Raw genomic sequence first — 17,272 nt, 5'->3', positions numbered from 1 at the left:
TATTAATGTTAATAAACGTGTAATGCAAATTAGCATTAGCATTTTACATGCCAAGAACACCAAAGCTCGAACCAGGGTAAGATCTGGTCCTTTGGAAACTGTTGTCACTTTACACTTCAAGCACAACATAATATTACGAACTGCGTTGGATTTTTAGGACTTGCGTAGCAACAACCTATAACCACATTAAGATAAAGTACGAGAGCTTGAAATAAATTGTTTATGGAAAACAAGAGTCTTTAACTATATACCATAAATCACAAGTCGTATACATACCGATACTTTGTGCTGAAGTCATAGTATCAATAGCTGTAGTGGGGACCGCTGACGTTGCTGTTTGGCCTTTTCTAACCATAAAAAAGAAAAATGCGACATAAGCTAATCTCGCCATCATCACCTTTTCACAGCTGTGAAGCAGTATGTTCCAGATGAGAAAATGAGCCTTCTCGGATAGGCTTTATACGTTCCATTTTGTTCAATCTCTATTTATTCCAATGTTTTAAGCATGTGGTAGTCTACATTCCGAGTAATTTTCCGTCACCATATATGTCAATCGGTGTGACAGGTTGATAGCAACCGTATACAGCAATGCGAATTGTTGATTTTAACGTTGCTGTATTGTTGTTACGTGACGTTTGATGTGTTATGTTGCTGGACTTGGTCAGCTTAATTAAACGTTTCTATCGTTTAAGATACGCAATAGTCTTTTTTAGACAAACGGAACGAGCCTGCATCACCCTCCCGTAACAAACTCAATCACAGACGATTGTTTTCGCCACAACCAAGTATCTTCACAAAATTGCTTTTAAATGCTTTAAGGCCTATCCACTGAAATGTTCGCGAATTCAAATTATATTTTGAATTAAGCTATCAAGACAACGCTTATCGCATTTAATTTACATGAGCAATCCATGTTCATGCTTTTGGTTTTAACGCATTACTTCAAAAACATCTCGTTTCCGCAAACAGCAAACGGGTTTTCGGATGCAGAAAAATACTTGTTCCCTTTATTAATCTGATATGTGAAGAGTAGACTTTTTTTTGACTAACGTTTTTGATATTGGTTTAAGTTACTTGCTCGGCCGTTGGACTATTAAACATAATACACTTGTCATGCTTTCAGTAAAATATATGTATTGATCATTTCTTACGGCACGACAGAAAATTTTGACATGCGGAATATGTGGGTGTTTTTGCGTCACGCCTGTGACGTCATGAATGTGGAGTCGGCAAATTCGTCCAGTTGAATCACTTACAAAAAAGTACACGAAAAGTGCACAACTAAGGAGACAACAAGTGAAAGTTGAAACCACAAGTAAATAGTAAAATGACATTTGAGACCGAAGTCGTTAAGAATTGATGTGGTATTGAACTTTTGAAAACAGGGATTATTTTGGTGGCATACATGTGATGGCGATAAAATTGGTTCACAGGAACTAATTTTTGTCAATGAAATTTTTTTTTAACCATAACTGATGTAGTCGCTAATTTGTTATTTTCTAAAAATTACACAAATGGAAATGTGGGTGACCAGCGCCCAAACTCAATTTTACTAACGTTTTTGAAGTAATTTGAATTTACAGGCATATAATTTTAAAAAAATCGAATAACGTGTCTTTAACAAACAGAAAATGAAAGGAAGGATTGCCTCTGTGGAATCGCTGTAACGAAGTCAGCACCCATGTTATGGATTTTTGAGGGATTGCAGAGTGCTAATACATAGAACAGTTATTAAATAGCTTTAACGGAAAGAGAACATGGCGAAACTTCTATTATAACACTGTAGAGTGTAGAGCATGCACTTATATACATCACTAAACGGATCACACAAAAACGGTAAAATGTGGAATCGTTAAAGTGCGGCAATTCGACCATTTTTTTGGAAGGGATTTTCCAAACACAACAGATAAGCAAAAACTTGAACTATATTACAGCCAAAATGAGATTGCAAGCAAAATTTGCCACATCACGAAAAAACGCCCTTTCGTTTTTTGCTGAAACTAACATTAAACCGCTTAAGCGTGATAACGCCATACATTTTTATATAACTTCATAACAAGTGCAATTCTCTGGAGCAAATTAGCCAATAAAAACATTTCAGTGTATTATGTTAAGTGCCCTATACTAGGAAAGTCTAAAACAGTGGAAATAATGCCACAGTTCGACGTATGGTGAGTAAAAATGGCAAAAATTGATATTGAATGTGAAAAATAAAACAAAGAGCTTTCGTATGTTGCGAAAATACATCTTTAGGGATTTGAAAGAAAGCACTGTCCCCAAAAACATGCAAAAATTTCTAAATCTTAGCGGATTTTTAGAAATGTGTTCCTAGGGTGGCATAAAAACTAGTTGCTAAATGCTGTAATGCACTGAAAGCGACTTCACTAAGCAGCAGCAAGCAAAAAAAGCAGCAGTAGGTAAAACACCCAAATCCATTATAGCCACCAAGAAGTTTCCTAACAGAATAATAAAGTAGGTTTGCTAAGGCTTGCACCCTGTATGAAAACAACTTGCTACTCATTTTTACTATCCTGACACTCGAGGGCGTGCTGCATCCCCCAGATGCTTAGTGGACGCATGTAGGCCAAAGATCGAAAGGTGTTGCTACGTTTAAACGCCTCTGGTGTCTGATACGACATCCCGTAGCGTTGCCAGCACGTACGGTAGATGCCGCTCGCGGTCTGAAAAGCCTCTTGTATCATTCCCTGTAAATATTTGCAAGTTAAAGTTAGTGCAAGTTAAGTTTAATGCAGTAACGCAGGAATTGGTACAGGGCCTTTCATTGAAACACACCCGGGTTCCGGGATACATTGCTAATGAAATGTGTGTTTAATCAAGAACAAAATCACGATGATCTTGTAAGTATAAAGTGCAGATACAAGATAATTTACAAAAAAAAATTATTCACTAAAATCCGGACACTGTTATTGAGATTTGATAAACAATCAAACATACATGGTGAAAATAAATTTAAACCCTAAAACACACTACACAATTCACGGCAGAAACTTGCACAAATCTGACACCAGAGCTGGATACGTACCTTGTGAATCATGGTAGCCGCTAGGGCATACGTCACACCAGTCCATACTTCGTTAGACTGAACACTGGACTCGTCAACCCGTCCGTTGGGTCGCATCCCGTTTACAGCTCCACGTGTTCCATTGTCGTACGACTTCACGTTAAGTTTGAAAACTGTGGTCAAGGCCGACTTGACTTGTTCATCAGGCAAAACCTGTACAATACAGAACGTGGAATCACAGTTACGAAGTAACATAGTTTGTGTATGTTTCAGAAGGCATGGAATGGCAACGTTAAATAAATCACGACAATTGGAAATGGTGTGTTACATGCCCAGCGTTTATATTGGAATACTAGGTCGCCATGTGGCAACGGAAAACAACACATTACTATGTATGGTGTTTAAAAGTTTAAGTTTTGATTCAAACTTTTTGATAGATTTTCTTCATTTGAAGGTCCGTGGAGAGTTCATGATAGTAAATATTGCATAAAATTTGCTTTGTTTTAGTCATTACCGAGGTATACGATTTTTTGCAGCCCTTGACCGGGAAGTTACATTTTTCTCAATGATTTATCATCACGAACTACAATCTCGAAAACTACAAGGCCACACTTATCAATGGACACGCCTATTTCCCCACAAATCACGTGTTTACACGTCACACTACTACGACAAAACGCAGTGTGAGTCACAACACGAAATGTTGGACTTTGACTGCGCACGCAAAACCTAGTTTCGCATCATAACGTCACATCACTTACGTCATCGATGCCAGATGAGAAGAGAATCCATTGGCCAGCACACTGATCAGCCATCACACTAGTGCTGTGGCGTTGGTTTGAACTACAATCGTAATTGAAGTATTTTCCTGCAAATTAAATAGAATTGTTATAACAGGTGTAGAAAAACTGATATAGGTGATGACAAACCCAATGAAATTGATTTTGTCGTTACTTTAATGAATACAAAAATCGGGAGGGCAACATTTTTTTCCGTTTCATATTTTCATCCCATACATATTTACAGACAGCATTATTCATCCCTGCAAAACGTTAGACCTAGACGTAACTATAGAATGACGTAATGAAACTAAAAATACTGTAAATCATGCGTTGTTGAGGCTTTAAATTGCCATTTTCAACTATACAAGGAATACGTTCACTGTGCAGAGCTTTCCATCTACACACCATTCCACAAATGCTTCTGGTACGATTCGGTCGCTTGCTTTAACAAATCACTGTACTTTTCAGCTTCGTCTACGAGATCAAGTTCAACTGCAGCAGCAATCATACAACGCAGTGCGGCTATCCATAAACCACCACAGTAAGCACTGAAACAAAGGTGGAAAATTGTAGGAATACATATATGCAGCGTAATTAAAAGTTTATTTATGTCATATGCGGCGTACAGCCGGGCTCCTAACGAGTTTTAGGCAGTCAATCTAAACATACTTACTATACCTTAGAAATATGTTTGTTGGAAGTGTCTGGATTTGCAGTTTAAAGTACTACGTATGTAATGCCTATATTTTGACACGTTATCATTGAATCTAGCAATTTCCCACAGTGCATCATAATGTAGATTCATTGGGCATTCTTAAACCATGTAGTTTACTCTCAAATATTGGTTTGAGATGGCCACCAACAGGTTTTTTTTAAGGTTTGGTTTGGGTGACCGCTAAGTAGTTTTAAGAGACCGCAAATGTTTCATTTAAATACCAAAAAATAGCCATATTTGCTTAAACGAATTATTTATTAGGCTACTGGCAAATTTTGGGAAACCGCTGGAGAAATTTTCAAAACACCTTAAACAAAACACTGGCCACCAATCATTTCGGTTCTGGGGCAACACAACAAGCCTTGCTGGGAAGCAGAGTGGTGCCAATAGATTTTGATACAATAACAACCTACCGACTTCATATTTAACTGGAGTGAATATTACTCTTAAAGATTTTGTTCTAAAAATTAGCAAACGGTGAATAAATGCGTCTCCAGAAAAGGTATATTTTCCAATAATCAATAAAAGTGCGTTATTTTCATCGCAAGTTTTTTAAATCGAAAAAACTGAACCCACAGCTGAAATAAGTGTTTCTTAACACTGAGATCGCTGACTTAAATGAGTTCGTGAAAGGTTTTCGTGAGTCCGTGACCAACTTACGACATACCAAAACAAGCTTCATTTTATTCTTTGGATTGTCATTGGACATTAAATTATTATCAAAAGGCTTAAAACTTAAAAACAAAAACTTAAAAAGATTGTGTCTTATGTATACGACAACGTAGTTTTCCCACCTTGGCCCAGTGACGCACCATCCGTCGAAAGTTTGGTCCGCTCCTCCGCTGTTTTCGATTAAACCGTCGCCATCTTTGTCATGCTTAAGGCTCTGCCGCATGACGATCTGTTACGTAATAAATGACGTCAGTTCCGAAATGAAAGCAATGTGGCAAAACATGACCAAATATGGATCAATACTGAAATTTAGTTTCACTCCAGCTTTTATGTTAGCTCGAAGAATTAACCAGTAATGCAAACAGTTTCGATTAGCAAACAAATTTCAATTGAGCATGCCCTTCTATTGATGTTTCCTTTTCCAATTTTTAAAAGCAAACTGTTCAAAAGAAACACCTTCAGTTGCGCATGCATTGAACTACTTTTTTGAAAATGAAGCTAAATGGTCTTCCAGTCAACAATTAAATTGGTTGGGCATGCTTTTCAGCTCGCTCCCAACAAACTGGAATGCCGCAAGGTGGCTACATTAGCTCATACCGCCCGATCCCTCGTCACCAATTGCACTAATAAGACCTTGTAGGTCGAAAGTGTGCTCTGGCTGAAGCTTAATAATCAAATTTCTATGCATAAAAACCAAACTTTTTGCATGACAAATATGTAGGTTAGTGTCAAAATTAGCGTTTTGCGTCAGATATTTTTCAAGGGGACAAGTAGATTAAAAACAAACAGAATAGGCTGTTTTTTGTGCTGTGGATGTTAAACACAAAACCGTGATGTTTTAAACATGCATGGTACAATTGCGTACCTTACAGATAGGCCAAACAGTTTGGAGAAAAGCACGGTCTTTGGTGAGATAAAAGTCTCGAAAGGCTTGCAACACAAACTTGGGGTTGAGGTCTCTCCAATCAGCTGTGTCATGGACAAAGTACGTATTCACTTCCATCCACGGTTCATCATCTGTAAAAAAAACGCTACTTTGGTTACATTTTTAGGGTATTATATATCTTTGATACATTTTGGTAAGGCAAGTCGACCGTACGAATTGTTTTAAAACGTCCACCTAACTCACTACACTACACAATGCAACGTATGGGGTTCTTGCCTATACAAATAGATTTTGAAGAGAGCGCAACGTACAGTATCCAAAAAGGATGCGGTTTCGAGATAATTAATTTCCAAGCGTTATATGCGAATGGATTGCAATGCGTAATACCAAAAACACGAATTGAGAGGTCTTGTGCTTTTTTTATTGTTACGATTTTTTATTACACATTTTGAGAAGCAATTATCAACTGCATGATCTTTAATTGTCAGGGCACGACTTTGGACGCAAGTCGTGTGCAAAAACGTTTACCAATTGATATGAGTGTTTGTAAAAATCTGTCAACAAACCAAGGCAGAGAAAGGGGAAAAGTAAAAACAATGTTGACATGCTTGGAAAGCATTTCGTTACTTCATTAACTCAGAGTTTTTTCATTAACAAATTTCTTGATCTAATAAAGCAAAACGTAAATGATGACCTGGACATCCGATGTCATGTGGAACAACGTTAGCAGTTTTGGCAGGCGCCCAGTCACCGTCCATTAAATATTTTCTTCTTGTCGGATTGGCATGCAAAATGCTTGCAGCTGTAAAAATGGTGAATCAGAATTAGAAAAAAACGTAATTTAGGGATCAACAAACATGGAATTTATGTCATAAAGTTTCGTTTATAGCTCAGAAAATGCCAATAGACATGAATTCGTTTCAGGTTGTCCCAGTGAGCAGCATAGTCGTGGTTTTGAATGGCATTAAGGTACACGGGATCGTTCGTTTGGCTTGTATACAGGTAAAGCTCTATGATTGCCTAATACATGTCCTAGATTCTAAAAAAATCAAGTTTTGACTAATCACAGCAGAATGCCTCTTAAAAACGACATGGTACTGCCGACATCAAATAGCTTTAAAATTAGGTTAACCCGTCTAGATTGATGAAAAGAAATCCTAGTCGACATATAAACAAATGTTAGCACTGCAAATCAGGTAAATAGCCGTGATTTCAATCTATTCACTGTGGCGAAACAGATGTATACTAACCTATATCGTATTGCACAGAGAGTTCCAGTTTTGGCCATAGGTGAGCAAGTGCGATGGATGCATAGAAATGAACGTCGTAAGTGTTGTACATCCTGCATAGAACAGAAGTTTGTTGAGTTATTTTCGTTCCAACTCTATTGTTAGCTTCTTATGTATACAAGTGAAACAACTAACCAACTAGGAAGGTGGCTTTCTGATATACTTCCATTTTATATATTCTATACGATATTTACCAATTTACTATACACATCATTTGATCTACACATATGATTGTTTTTGCAAGCAAAAACGAATGGGTCCCCACACGCGTGTTTGTGCGGATTTACAGTGAACAAACATCCTGGTTATTTTAAGATTTTTAAGGAAAAACCTAATCAACTTTGGCAATAACCCAACTTTAAAAGTTTTGTCCGTATTCTTTTTGCATCATTATTGTTATATAATTACAAAAAAAAAACAGTAAATAAGAACGGGAAAAAGACTTTTAATTTAATCTTTGTCCTTGATATTGTCGTTCAAGGTTAGTTTTTAAACACAATTTTCCAAAACTGAAAATGTGCTTGATAACGTAATATAACGACATAGCATGCTGTGCAAAAACAGCTGATTTCTAGTTACCGACACAGACTGTGTCGTAAAACGTCCGTCCGGACGTCAAGCTGAGCACTCCCGCTGCATTCACCCGCCTTTATCGTAAACAAGCGAATTACTCCCTTGAGAGCTGATACGTCTATCTGACTGACAGTGTACACATATTATAGGCTATATAAGTAACTATTTGGCCGATTAAGGCAAAATTTTAAACACTGAACGATTAACCTACTGCAAACAATTGTTTAACATTTCCGCACATTAGGTCTTGTATTTTGGGCCTAAAACTTATTATTTTGGGGTTTAAAGGGTAAAATGGGTGAATCCAATAAAAAGTTACAAAATTCTTTAGAATAGCTTACATTGCACCAACCAACAAAGCATGAAACCCACAGATTATGTACTTGGGTCAGTACAGCCGTTTTTAATTTTTTTCATTTTGGGGGCCTGTGGGTGAACCGCTGGGTCGTTTGGGGTCAAACTTCAGGAGGATCAAATTTGGATTAATAACTAACATCTGTCCAAATTTGAATACATTTAAAGCACTCTTTCTTGACCAAACGCATTTAACAAACCAGCGTTAGACAGAAATGAAAAATTAGGGGTTTAAGGTGTGAAAGTGGGTAAATCGAAAAAAAGATACAAAATTATTTGAAATATCTTATATTGCACCAAACAACAAAGCATATCACTCAGAGATGCTGTACTTCAGTAAGTATAGCCGTTTATAAAGAAATGCGTTTTGGGGGCCTGTGGGTGAACCGCTGGGTTATTCCGGGTCAAACTTCAGGAGGATCAAATTTGGATTAATAACTAACATCTGTCCAAATTTGAATAAATTTGAAGCACTCTTTCTTGACCAAACACGTATAACAAACCAGCGTTAGACAGAAAAAAGAAAAAAGAAAAAAAAAAAAAAAAAAAAAAAAAAAAATACGGACAAAAACAATATGTGTCCCCTTCTAGAAGGGGACCCATAATAACATTTTCTCAAAAGCATTTTGTAAGTACGTACTTGTACTCTTGGCCCTCCAGATAGGCGAATTTTCCGTATTCCTTAAAGAAATCCAGTTTGTGGATGTCATCCTCACTATAATACAAAGCATGGATAACGAACAAACCCATGATTGTTTCAGTTGCTTAAGCTACATGTCCAAGTTGGGCAATGCCTATGTTGCAAATTAGGCGCCACAGTGGGAATCTGACAGTTCCTCGATGTGCTTACGTCATGGCATCGATTGGTTTTTATGGTGATGTCATTTCAATTGACGAGCAAAAAATCAATCGAAAATACAACACACCAGTTACTTTTTTTGCTCTGTATTATGTAAGTTGTTTATGTTGCTGCTTTAAAGCAAGCATATAAAAAGGTCGCAACTACTCGTTAAAGTAATAAACCGGAGGTTGTAAACCTTTTTTCCCTCGTTATTTACCCTTTTCACAGATTTGGATGATAAAATTGTACTCTCAAAGCCTTTTAAATTCAAATCTACACGCGCTTCAGAACGTTTGTGACCGCTTGTAATGTTATCTGTTTGCCACGTTCTCATTTCGCTTGAAATTCACCCTTGAATGTCTCAAATTTATATTTGACAAGTAATATACAGATTATATGGACAAACTTTTGTCTGTTGTTCTTTTTCCTAAACCATTAACGATGCTTTTAAACAGTTTCCATTAAAACAAGTGCAATTTCCCCAAGTAGACATAAATTATTCACCAAGCAAGAGCTGCGGGAAAAATTACAAGACCTTGGAAATAACTTCGCTACAAACCGCCAACGACGTTCAATAAATGAGTAGAGCGGGTGCTTTATGGCATGTCAGGCTCAGCTTTGAAACAGGTTGCTTAACATTTCAATAGAACATTTCCACGAAAAAACAATACTTCATTAGTAGAACGTCAACATTCGTAACATACTCTGGACTGTATTGGAAACAGAACAAACTGCAATGAGACTCACCTTATGTGTGACGTCACTGCGTTTTTGTGCGTCACTGTTCCGTTTGAGTGCGAGTTGCCATTTGATGAAACGTCATGTCCGTTCGGAGTCTTGCCGTCTTCATCACCAACTTCCAGCCACACCGTACCGCCATCGGTTACGTAGTAAAGCTCGTTAAAGAGCGCCGACTTATACCAAGCCGGTAGACGACTGAAAATTAAATAAAAAATATTGTGCACAGACATAGTTTGGCAAATAATTCAAATATACGTTTTTAATTGTTCTTTGTAGTTGCTCGTTACCATAGTATCAACTTATAATGTGTTGTAGAGCAGTCGAGCTTCATTTTAGTTCGATACCACAATAACAGCCCAACAATCAAACAAGGAATCCAACAATTTGGCACAAGGCAATCGAAACATAAAAGTCGCGTACGTCACCCGACATAAGTCAAATTGGAATTGGGTCAATCAAATAGGCAATATTGCCTTTCCACTACTTTCTACAGTTTCCGCTACACAACATGCTAACCTATTGCTAAGAATCGGTTGCTGCCATTGCTCAATTTTTTGTTCCCATTCGTGATAATTGCTCAGTGCATAATCGGCGATCGGAGGTCCAGCATCTCCCGAACTGCCAAAATATCGAGTGTAACGTCGCTTATACTGCCTCTGGTGGTCGCCGAAGTAAATCTGTTTGGACGAGAAAAAAATCATGTGAAAGTGGTCTATTTTCGGAGTGTTGAAATTATTACATCAAATGAAACTAAATGTCTGGCAATTATAAAGGGTTGATCGCACAAGTCTTAAAATGTTTCCAAGTTGTGTATGTATTGAAGGCAATTGTTGTACCCTCACAAATAAAACAATACAACATTCCACTTTTTGGATCATGACAAGTATTATCATAGCCATGTTAAGAGTTTCAAATCAAAGAAAGAAAAGTAAGTCTATTATATTTTTTCCATTCAATGATTGCTTGGCCTCAAAGACCGTAGGTTGACAGCCAAAAAATGGTTAGTTTGTACCAAAAGGCCAATTTTGAAACGCATACACTGGTCAAACTTCACCGAAGAAAAAGAGTTCGTAATTAAAGGGGATCCATAATTAAAGTACTAATTCAAAAGCTTGACATCAAACTCAAGTTGTTGACATTTGACCTTACATTCCTAGTCGGAGGTTTTTATTTTTAAAAAAGCTCAGGTAGCCACAAGATTACAAAGTTGTATCTGCACAATGTACAATTTGGTCGCCATCGTTATCGGGTAAGAGTCTTGGCAATGTCTGCGCAAATACCACACAAAATGGGTCTGTTTGAAAAATATTTGTTCGCGCAAATACCAAAGAATCGTAAAACAACAAATATGTTTTAATATCAAAGCAGTTGATATTGAAGTTATTAGTCATTCGTCCCCAGGATTTTAGGACATACATATTTTGCTCGTCGGTTTTTTATTCAAAGCAGACATCGACTGTATGACTTAAAGCAGTTTAAACAATTCTGGTCAACACAAGAGTTAAAATGACGTCATGTTCTCTTGCTGTTGTACCAAAAATGGTCATCACGTCTCGGACTTACAACTTTAGTTTAACATGACATAGCAAAAAAGCCATGTTCTGGTAGCACTGTATGTAAATATTTAGTAATTTCCGCCCTGAAATAAACCTTAAAATTTAAAATCTTGTCACAAGAAAGGTTTACAGTTAAACCGTACATTTTGTAAAATCAGCACTTCGTTACGCAAACCCAAAGATAGAAACATATTGAAATGAGCGATTTATTTTGTTAAACCTAACTATCAAACCGAAAAATGACCAAACACTATGATATGATAACCTATGTACAATTGTAATGATCGCATCGTTGTTGCTGGTGAATAACGGCACAAATAGACGTAAAAAGCGACATGGTTTATGTTTCTAACGTTTAGGCAAATGCTCGTGCAATCATCAGTGATTTTTTACGTCTATTTGGGCCGTTATTTTCACCATTAAACCTATATATTTTAATATTGTTTTCGCAAATAAAATGGGCGGATAACTTTAGCTTAAAGATTAATATGCATGCTCAAAGTAATGTTAAAACAAAGTGTTGTGACTTGTGAAGTACATTTGTTTCCTATGATTACAGCAAGATTAGTTTTCAACATTTGTTTTGGGGGTTCAGCGGGTTGAAAAAAAAAAACTTGGCGAAACTTTGGCGACTATACTGTTCCATCCTAATCCAAATTGTTGTACCAATTATTCATGACCACTCAGAACGCATTTTAAACTCAGGCTTATCCGGCGTGAAGGGCACTGTATCTCCTGTTGTTTTCCCAATAGGGCACAGGAGTTGCGTGGGATGCGATACATTCAACAGTGCATAAGACTTGAACGGAAACTGTATGTTAGCCTATACACACACCAACCACACTATGATATAAACAACAAGCAGGTTTCTCCTAAAGCGAGACTCAGCATAGTTAAAACAAGCTAAAACATCGAGGTATTTTTTTGCGATTTCCGAAAGGTTTAAGTGCAAAATGCGTTTAGCTTCAAAACACAAACACAGTAATCGGTACTTGATGCACCACGCACAAAAGCAAATATTTATTATCGTTAAGTACATGATGGGCACAAACTACAACACATGACGAATCGTAGTACGCTGGTTGTAGTACATTTGGTTGATTACCTCATCTTTAACCAATCAACATAAAGTACCAGGGCTAGTTTGTCGACATTTACTATACAAACAGTTACTAGCAGTAAAGCACCGAACCCGCCAGGAAAATTTCGTGTCGAAACCAAATATTCCTGAGTTAATATACCTTAGATACTTGTCACAATGGATATTGGGAACAAATTCGTTTGCTGGAAATGTAAGTAGTTCACAACGCTCCCACATACCTTTTCTATCACATAAGCTGCACAAACCGGAAAAAAGTGTGTGCAAAAACGGTTTTGTAAAAATATTGTGATTCATTACAATTTCAATTGTCCGATGCGAATCTATAAGCTTTGGTTTCACACAACAAAAAACTCGCTTTAGGGCGAAACCGAAACAACACCAAAACCACATAATCGGCCGAAATGTTTCGTCGCCGCCCTAGTTACCAGAAAACACTACAATAATATTCACATGTTATGTCAACCGTAACCCAACCCACGTACGTTAATGCTGCTGAACTGAAAACAATATTTTTAATTTTCAATCTTACCTCGGGCATGTCCCAAGCCAGACAGAACTCGACCTGCTCATTCGACGAATTGGCGGTCACGTGACACGATGCGGAGACGGCGCATGCAGTAACCTCTCCCCTGTCAGTGGGGCGACTTTTCTCTGTAAAGCGACGACAGAACAGAAAACAATAATAAGAAACAGGAAATGGTCGGTTCCCGTGTACACAATGGACCAAAATAACGCATCTTCATGAGTTCTCACTGTTATTATTACTGTTACACGCAAAAGCGAAAAAGAGCAAACATAACTTTAAAGTAAAATGAGGAACAACAAGACTTTTAGATGCACCATGAAATGATCAAAAACCGAAAAATTCAAAAAGGCACATCCTAACATCATAATACGTAACTTGACCGTGGATTAACCCATGCACGAATCGCCCAGGGCAATTCTGTTATAACCACAAAACCAAAGTAGACCCACATATTTCTGTAATTGCGAAAAGACATAGAACAAACACCGCTGTGTTGTGCATTGCACTAACAACATACAGGTCTATATTTTTTCAGTCAGTAGATAAGAATGGCCGGGCCGGTTATGACAAATAGGTTGAAAACAAACAGATATGTGGCATGCTGCTCCAATGAGCTTCGGTTATTCATTAACAAACAAGGCGTTTCCTATGCACCGCCCAGCAGAACAGGCAAATACATTACGGTTTACAACAGTCTTGAGCTGATGACTCAACATTTGAAACAATGGTTTTAAAAACGTGGCTGTGTTTGTGTGGATTCTACGCAGATCATAAAAACGCTGTGTGGGCCAAGCACGAGCTTAATAAAATACGAAAAACAAATATTTCTTGCATACCAGCCTTGGAGTACAGCGTTCCATTTTGTAGCAAGGGGCCCCACACTTCGTTACCGTCACCAGTTGGATTAAAACTGTTACATTGCGTCACATTAACTCCTTCCTGAAAAAAAGAGTAAAGGAATTGACTATGACTTATCTAGATCCAAGGCAAAATAAATAAACAAATGCCTCAGATGATATAATCTTTAGTTTAGTCTATCGATATTATGACAAAGTGCTTTGAAACAACGAAAACAGAGTTGTTAAAACAAAGGTATGGTTTAATAGCGCAATCGAAACACAAATTGGTCAAGCATAAATATAAGTTTCGTCATTTACAGCGATAACGGCGAAATAACTAAACATATACTAACGTGGTATTGTACAAATGGAAAGATATGCGTACCGCGTATTGATTATGGTAACGCTGTTAGCGCGACGAGTCCCACCGATAAGTATTAATATGCAATGTACTTACACGTTGGGAAGCAGTCACGTTCATAGTGTATGGCATATCAGGGTAGGAATTGTTGTGCATTGTAACACCTTTGGCAACGCCACAAGTAAAATTCTCATGCCAGAATCCTGAGCCGGATTTACGTAGGTTCGGGCAACCTGTCAATTAAAAAAATGAAATTTTTAAGTTGACAGTGTGAAATGGCAGGCCCAGAAACGGTTCTGTCAATGCTTGGTGTTTGGGCTAGGCACATTTGCTAAAATTATATAGTTAATTGTCACTGCAACTGTTTTTGTGTCTGTCAATGCAAGTTTTTGCACTTGTTGACTATCTTCTAAAGAAATCAATTGAACCTAATGAACATAAACTTGGCTATATACATAATAAATAAAAATGGAAGATCCTTTGAAAAAAATGATTACCAAAAATACAAATACAGGCACCTGGACAAGTCAAGTTAGTAGAAAACATTATGGATTTAAAGTGTAAAAATAATCAACCTGGCCACATTATATGGAATTACATATTGTTGTTAATGTTTATACCAGTTCCATTTTCCATTGACATTGTGATTGAAACTTCGACAGCCTCGCTGTTGTTATTTTGGATATGCCACACAAACACCGCTGTGGGAAGGCTTGTGTCCTACAAAGCAACGAAGAAAATGTAACACAGGAACTGTGTGTAATCACATGATTTCATGTTGCAGTGTCCTGTGGTTGGTTATTTGTTTCACTTTCATTGGTTACAACATTGCTGTATTAGCCAAAACATTGAACAACCTGTGCCAACTTTTTTTCTAATGTTCTATTGCATTTTGAGGCCTCCAGTGGCTACGGTACCTTATAATCATGAGGAAACACTGGTGATATCTGTCGGCATGTCAGAACAATATTTTGGCCCCGTAGATGATACACAGTCCAGGCACGAGGGTAGAGTCCACAATAATATGCCTGCTCGCCACAGAAACGCCAGTTCCATGTCTTTAAAGTGTTGCTAGGAGGCGATTGTACACTAAGGACCTGCTGGTATACCGTTTTGTTGTTTCGCCGCACTGTCACAATAAACTAGAAAAAGTGGATCACAATTAATTCCAATAGATTCCTTGTTGGTAGGCTGACAAAAGTCATATATGTGTTGCTAAATAAACAGTTATCCAACTTGCAAACAACATGCAGAAGTACAAATCAATTAATCTAATTTTAGCTGAAAATCAATGGATTGAGCAGAATCTGGCCCCTGACAGCCAACATGCTCATTGACAATCACTGTTTTGTTAAATCTGTCAAGGTTTTGTGCAGACTGTTTTTATCTTCAATTTTTCATTACTGTTTTACAGTTTTATGCCTATTTTAGGAGAAATATATATTTTGAAGTTTTCCATCAACTGATTTAATTTTGTGCAAACAGGTTTACACATATATTTAATCTAATTTGAGCAACTTTATTTATAAGACTATCCAACCTGATCTGCCAAAGGATTATTAAAAGTGTAAATTCCAGGTTTAAGTTGCCATTTGCAAAAGTCTCCTTTCCATCCACGATTAATAGTTCCACCACCAATACCACCCAATGGAACACCTGTTAAAAACAAATTTACAAAGCTATGAGTAACTTTACGTCACTGCATATTTAATCATAAACATGTAATTTACCATAAACTTGATGAAGTGAATTTTGATTAAAAAAGTCCATGCATGGTTTCTTGTTTTTTTCTCGTAGCTGTTTGTAGTACATGAGGTATCTAACCACAAAAAAGCAACAGTGCACTTAATACACTGTTAGTGCTAATGTGTAAATAATGTAAACAAAAATCAAAGATAACTAACCGAACACTGAGACCAACCAAAGATGGAACTTGGGACAGAGGTGGGTAAGACCACGCTGTGGGATGACATGTAAACTTGTGGCTAAGAGCTAACTTATACCCGAATTCAGGAACATTATGACCCAGAACTTTTCCTTCATAAAAAACAGAGTTAAAACAATCTGATTGCATAATGGACTGTGTATTTTAACAAAATAAAACCTTTGCCACAGATCTTATTTAATTCATATGTTAAACCTTACTTTTGCTTTTACATAAAAACCAACGGATAGTAAAAATTACAGAATAATAAACAAAAGGTAAATGTGTGTGCACAAACAAAACTGTATAAATGTAAAAACTTAGTAAACAAAAATTAGTAAACTGATACAGATTCAAGTGATCAAAAAAATAACCTTATTATTTTTAAACATTAAGGTTAAACAAAGTTTTTGGTATGCTGTTGCTACCTCTGTATGAGCTCATCAGTTGTCCATCGTAATCAACATCAGCATTGTCCTCCAAGGTTAGATTTTTTAGCTGATCCCACCATTTCGGTTGATCCGCCATTGAATAGTAGAAATAACGTAAAGAGTGGACACTTGCTTACCTTTTAATCGCCACCGCACCAGATGCACAAGTAATTTGGCAGTTAGTTTTTATTCAGAAACACAAAAGAACTGAACAAGAAAACGAACAACAATTTCACATGTACTTCTCTCACCAGAGCTAGTGAGGCATGACGTAAAGCAGCTGATTCGGTTGTTTTTTCCCATGCATCAAAACCGTTTGTTTTGTTCTGTGGCATCACCTAACGGTAAAACAATTACCACGAAAAAATAGTTAAATAACTTGAGGGTAGAAAAGTCTATGAGTACATATTTTTTTCTACAATTTTGTGAAAAACATGACGAAACAACTATAAGTCGACCGGGCTGTTGCGGCCGGATACGAGCTTAAGTATGGATAAAACGGACTTGTGATTCGGGGCTGAACTTAAACTCGTATCATTTGTGCGGCAATTTTATCAACTTACAATTACATAGGCCAAAAGTACATGTCACTACAAACAACTTTTAATATGTTTTCTTACATTTTGATTCAAGATGAACTATAAAAAACGAGCCTAAA

At 37.1% G+C, this 17,272-nt stretch overlaps 1 protein-coding gene across 1 annotated transcript; it reads right to left on the bottom strand.

Annotated features, from left to right (window-relative positions):
- Positions 1–1,117: 1,117 nt before the first annotated feature.
- LOC145213703 (non-lysosomal glucosylceramidase-like) lies at positions 1,118–16,909 on the bottom strand. The gene is made up of 20 exons (XM_080082070.1): positions 16,612–16,909; positions 16,164–16,296; positions 15,990–16,078; positions 15,800–15,915; positions 15,177–15,401; positions 14,880–14,979; positions 14,356–14,492; positions 13,896–13,998; positions 13,063–13,184; positions 10,392–10,552; positions 9,882–10,070; positions 8,934–9,008; positions 7,328–7,419; positions 6,772–6,879; positions 6,057–6,208; positions 5,314–5,420; positions 4,210–4,352; positions 3,784–3,890; positions 3,044–3,235; positions 1,118–2,705 (listed from the first exon to the last, which is right to left on the bottom strand). The coding sequence occupies exons 1-20, from the start codon at positions 16,709–16,711 to the stop codon at positions 2,514–2,516; spliced, it is 2,643 nt and encodes an 880-aa protein (XP_079938196.1). The 5' UTR covers positions 16,712–16,909; the 3' UTR covers positions 1,118–2,513.
- Positions 16,910–17,272: the final 363 nt, after the last annotated feature.

Source organism: Phallusia mammillata, chromosome 2, assembly GCF_965637545.1.
Source record: "Phallusia mammillata chromosome 2, kaPhaMamm4.hap1.1, whole genome shotgun sequence".
Classification (NCBI taxonomy): Eukaryota; Metazoa; Chordata; class Ascidiacea; order Phlebobranchia; family Ascidiidae; genus Phallusia; species Phallusia mammillata.
Note: the sequence above shows the minus strand (reverse complement) of the source record. Positions and strands in the feature narration are given on the sequence as shown.

Excerpts from the sequence above, each read along its gene's own strand:
- LOC145213703 (XM_080082070.1), bottom strand. The coding sequence starts at position 16,711 with ATGGCGGATCAACCGAAATGGTGGGATCAGCTAAAAAATCTAACCTTG. Across the intron at positions 15,402-15,799 it reads ATAATCCTTTGGCAGATCAG|TTTATTGTGACAGTGCGGCG; the intron begins GTTGGATAGTCT and ends CACTTTTTCTAG. Across the intron at positions 7,420-8,933 it reads CTGGAGGGCCAAGAGTACAA|GATGTACAACACTTACGACG; the intron begins GTACGTACTTAC and ends TGTTCTATGCAG.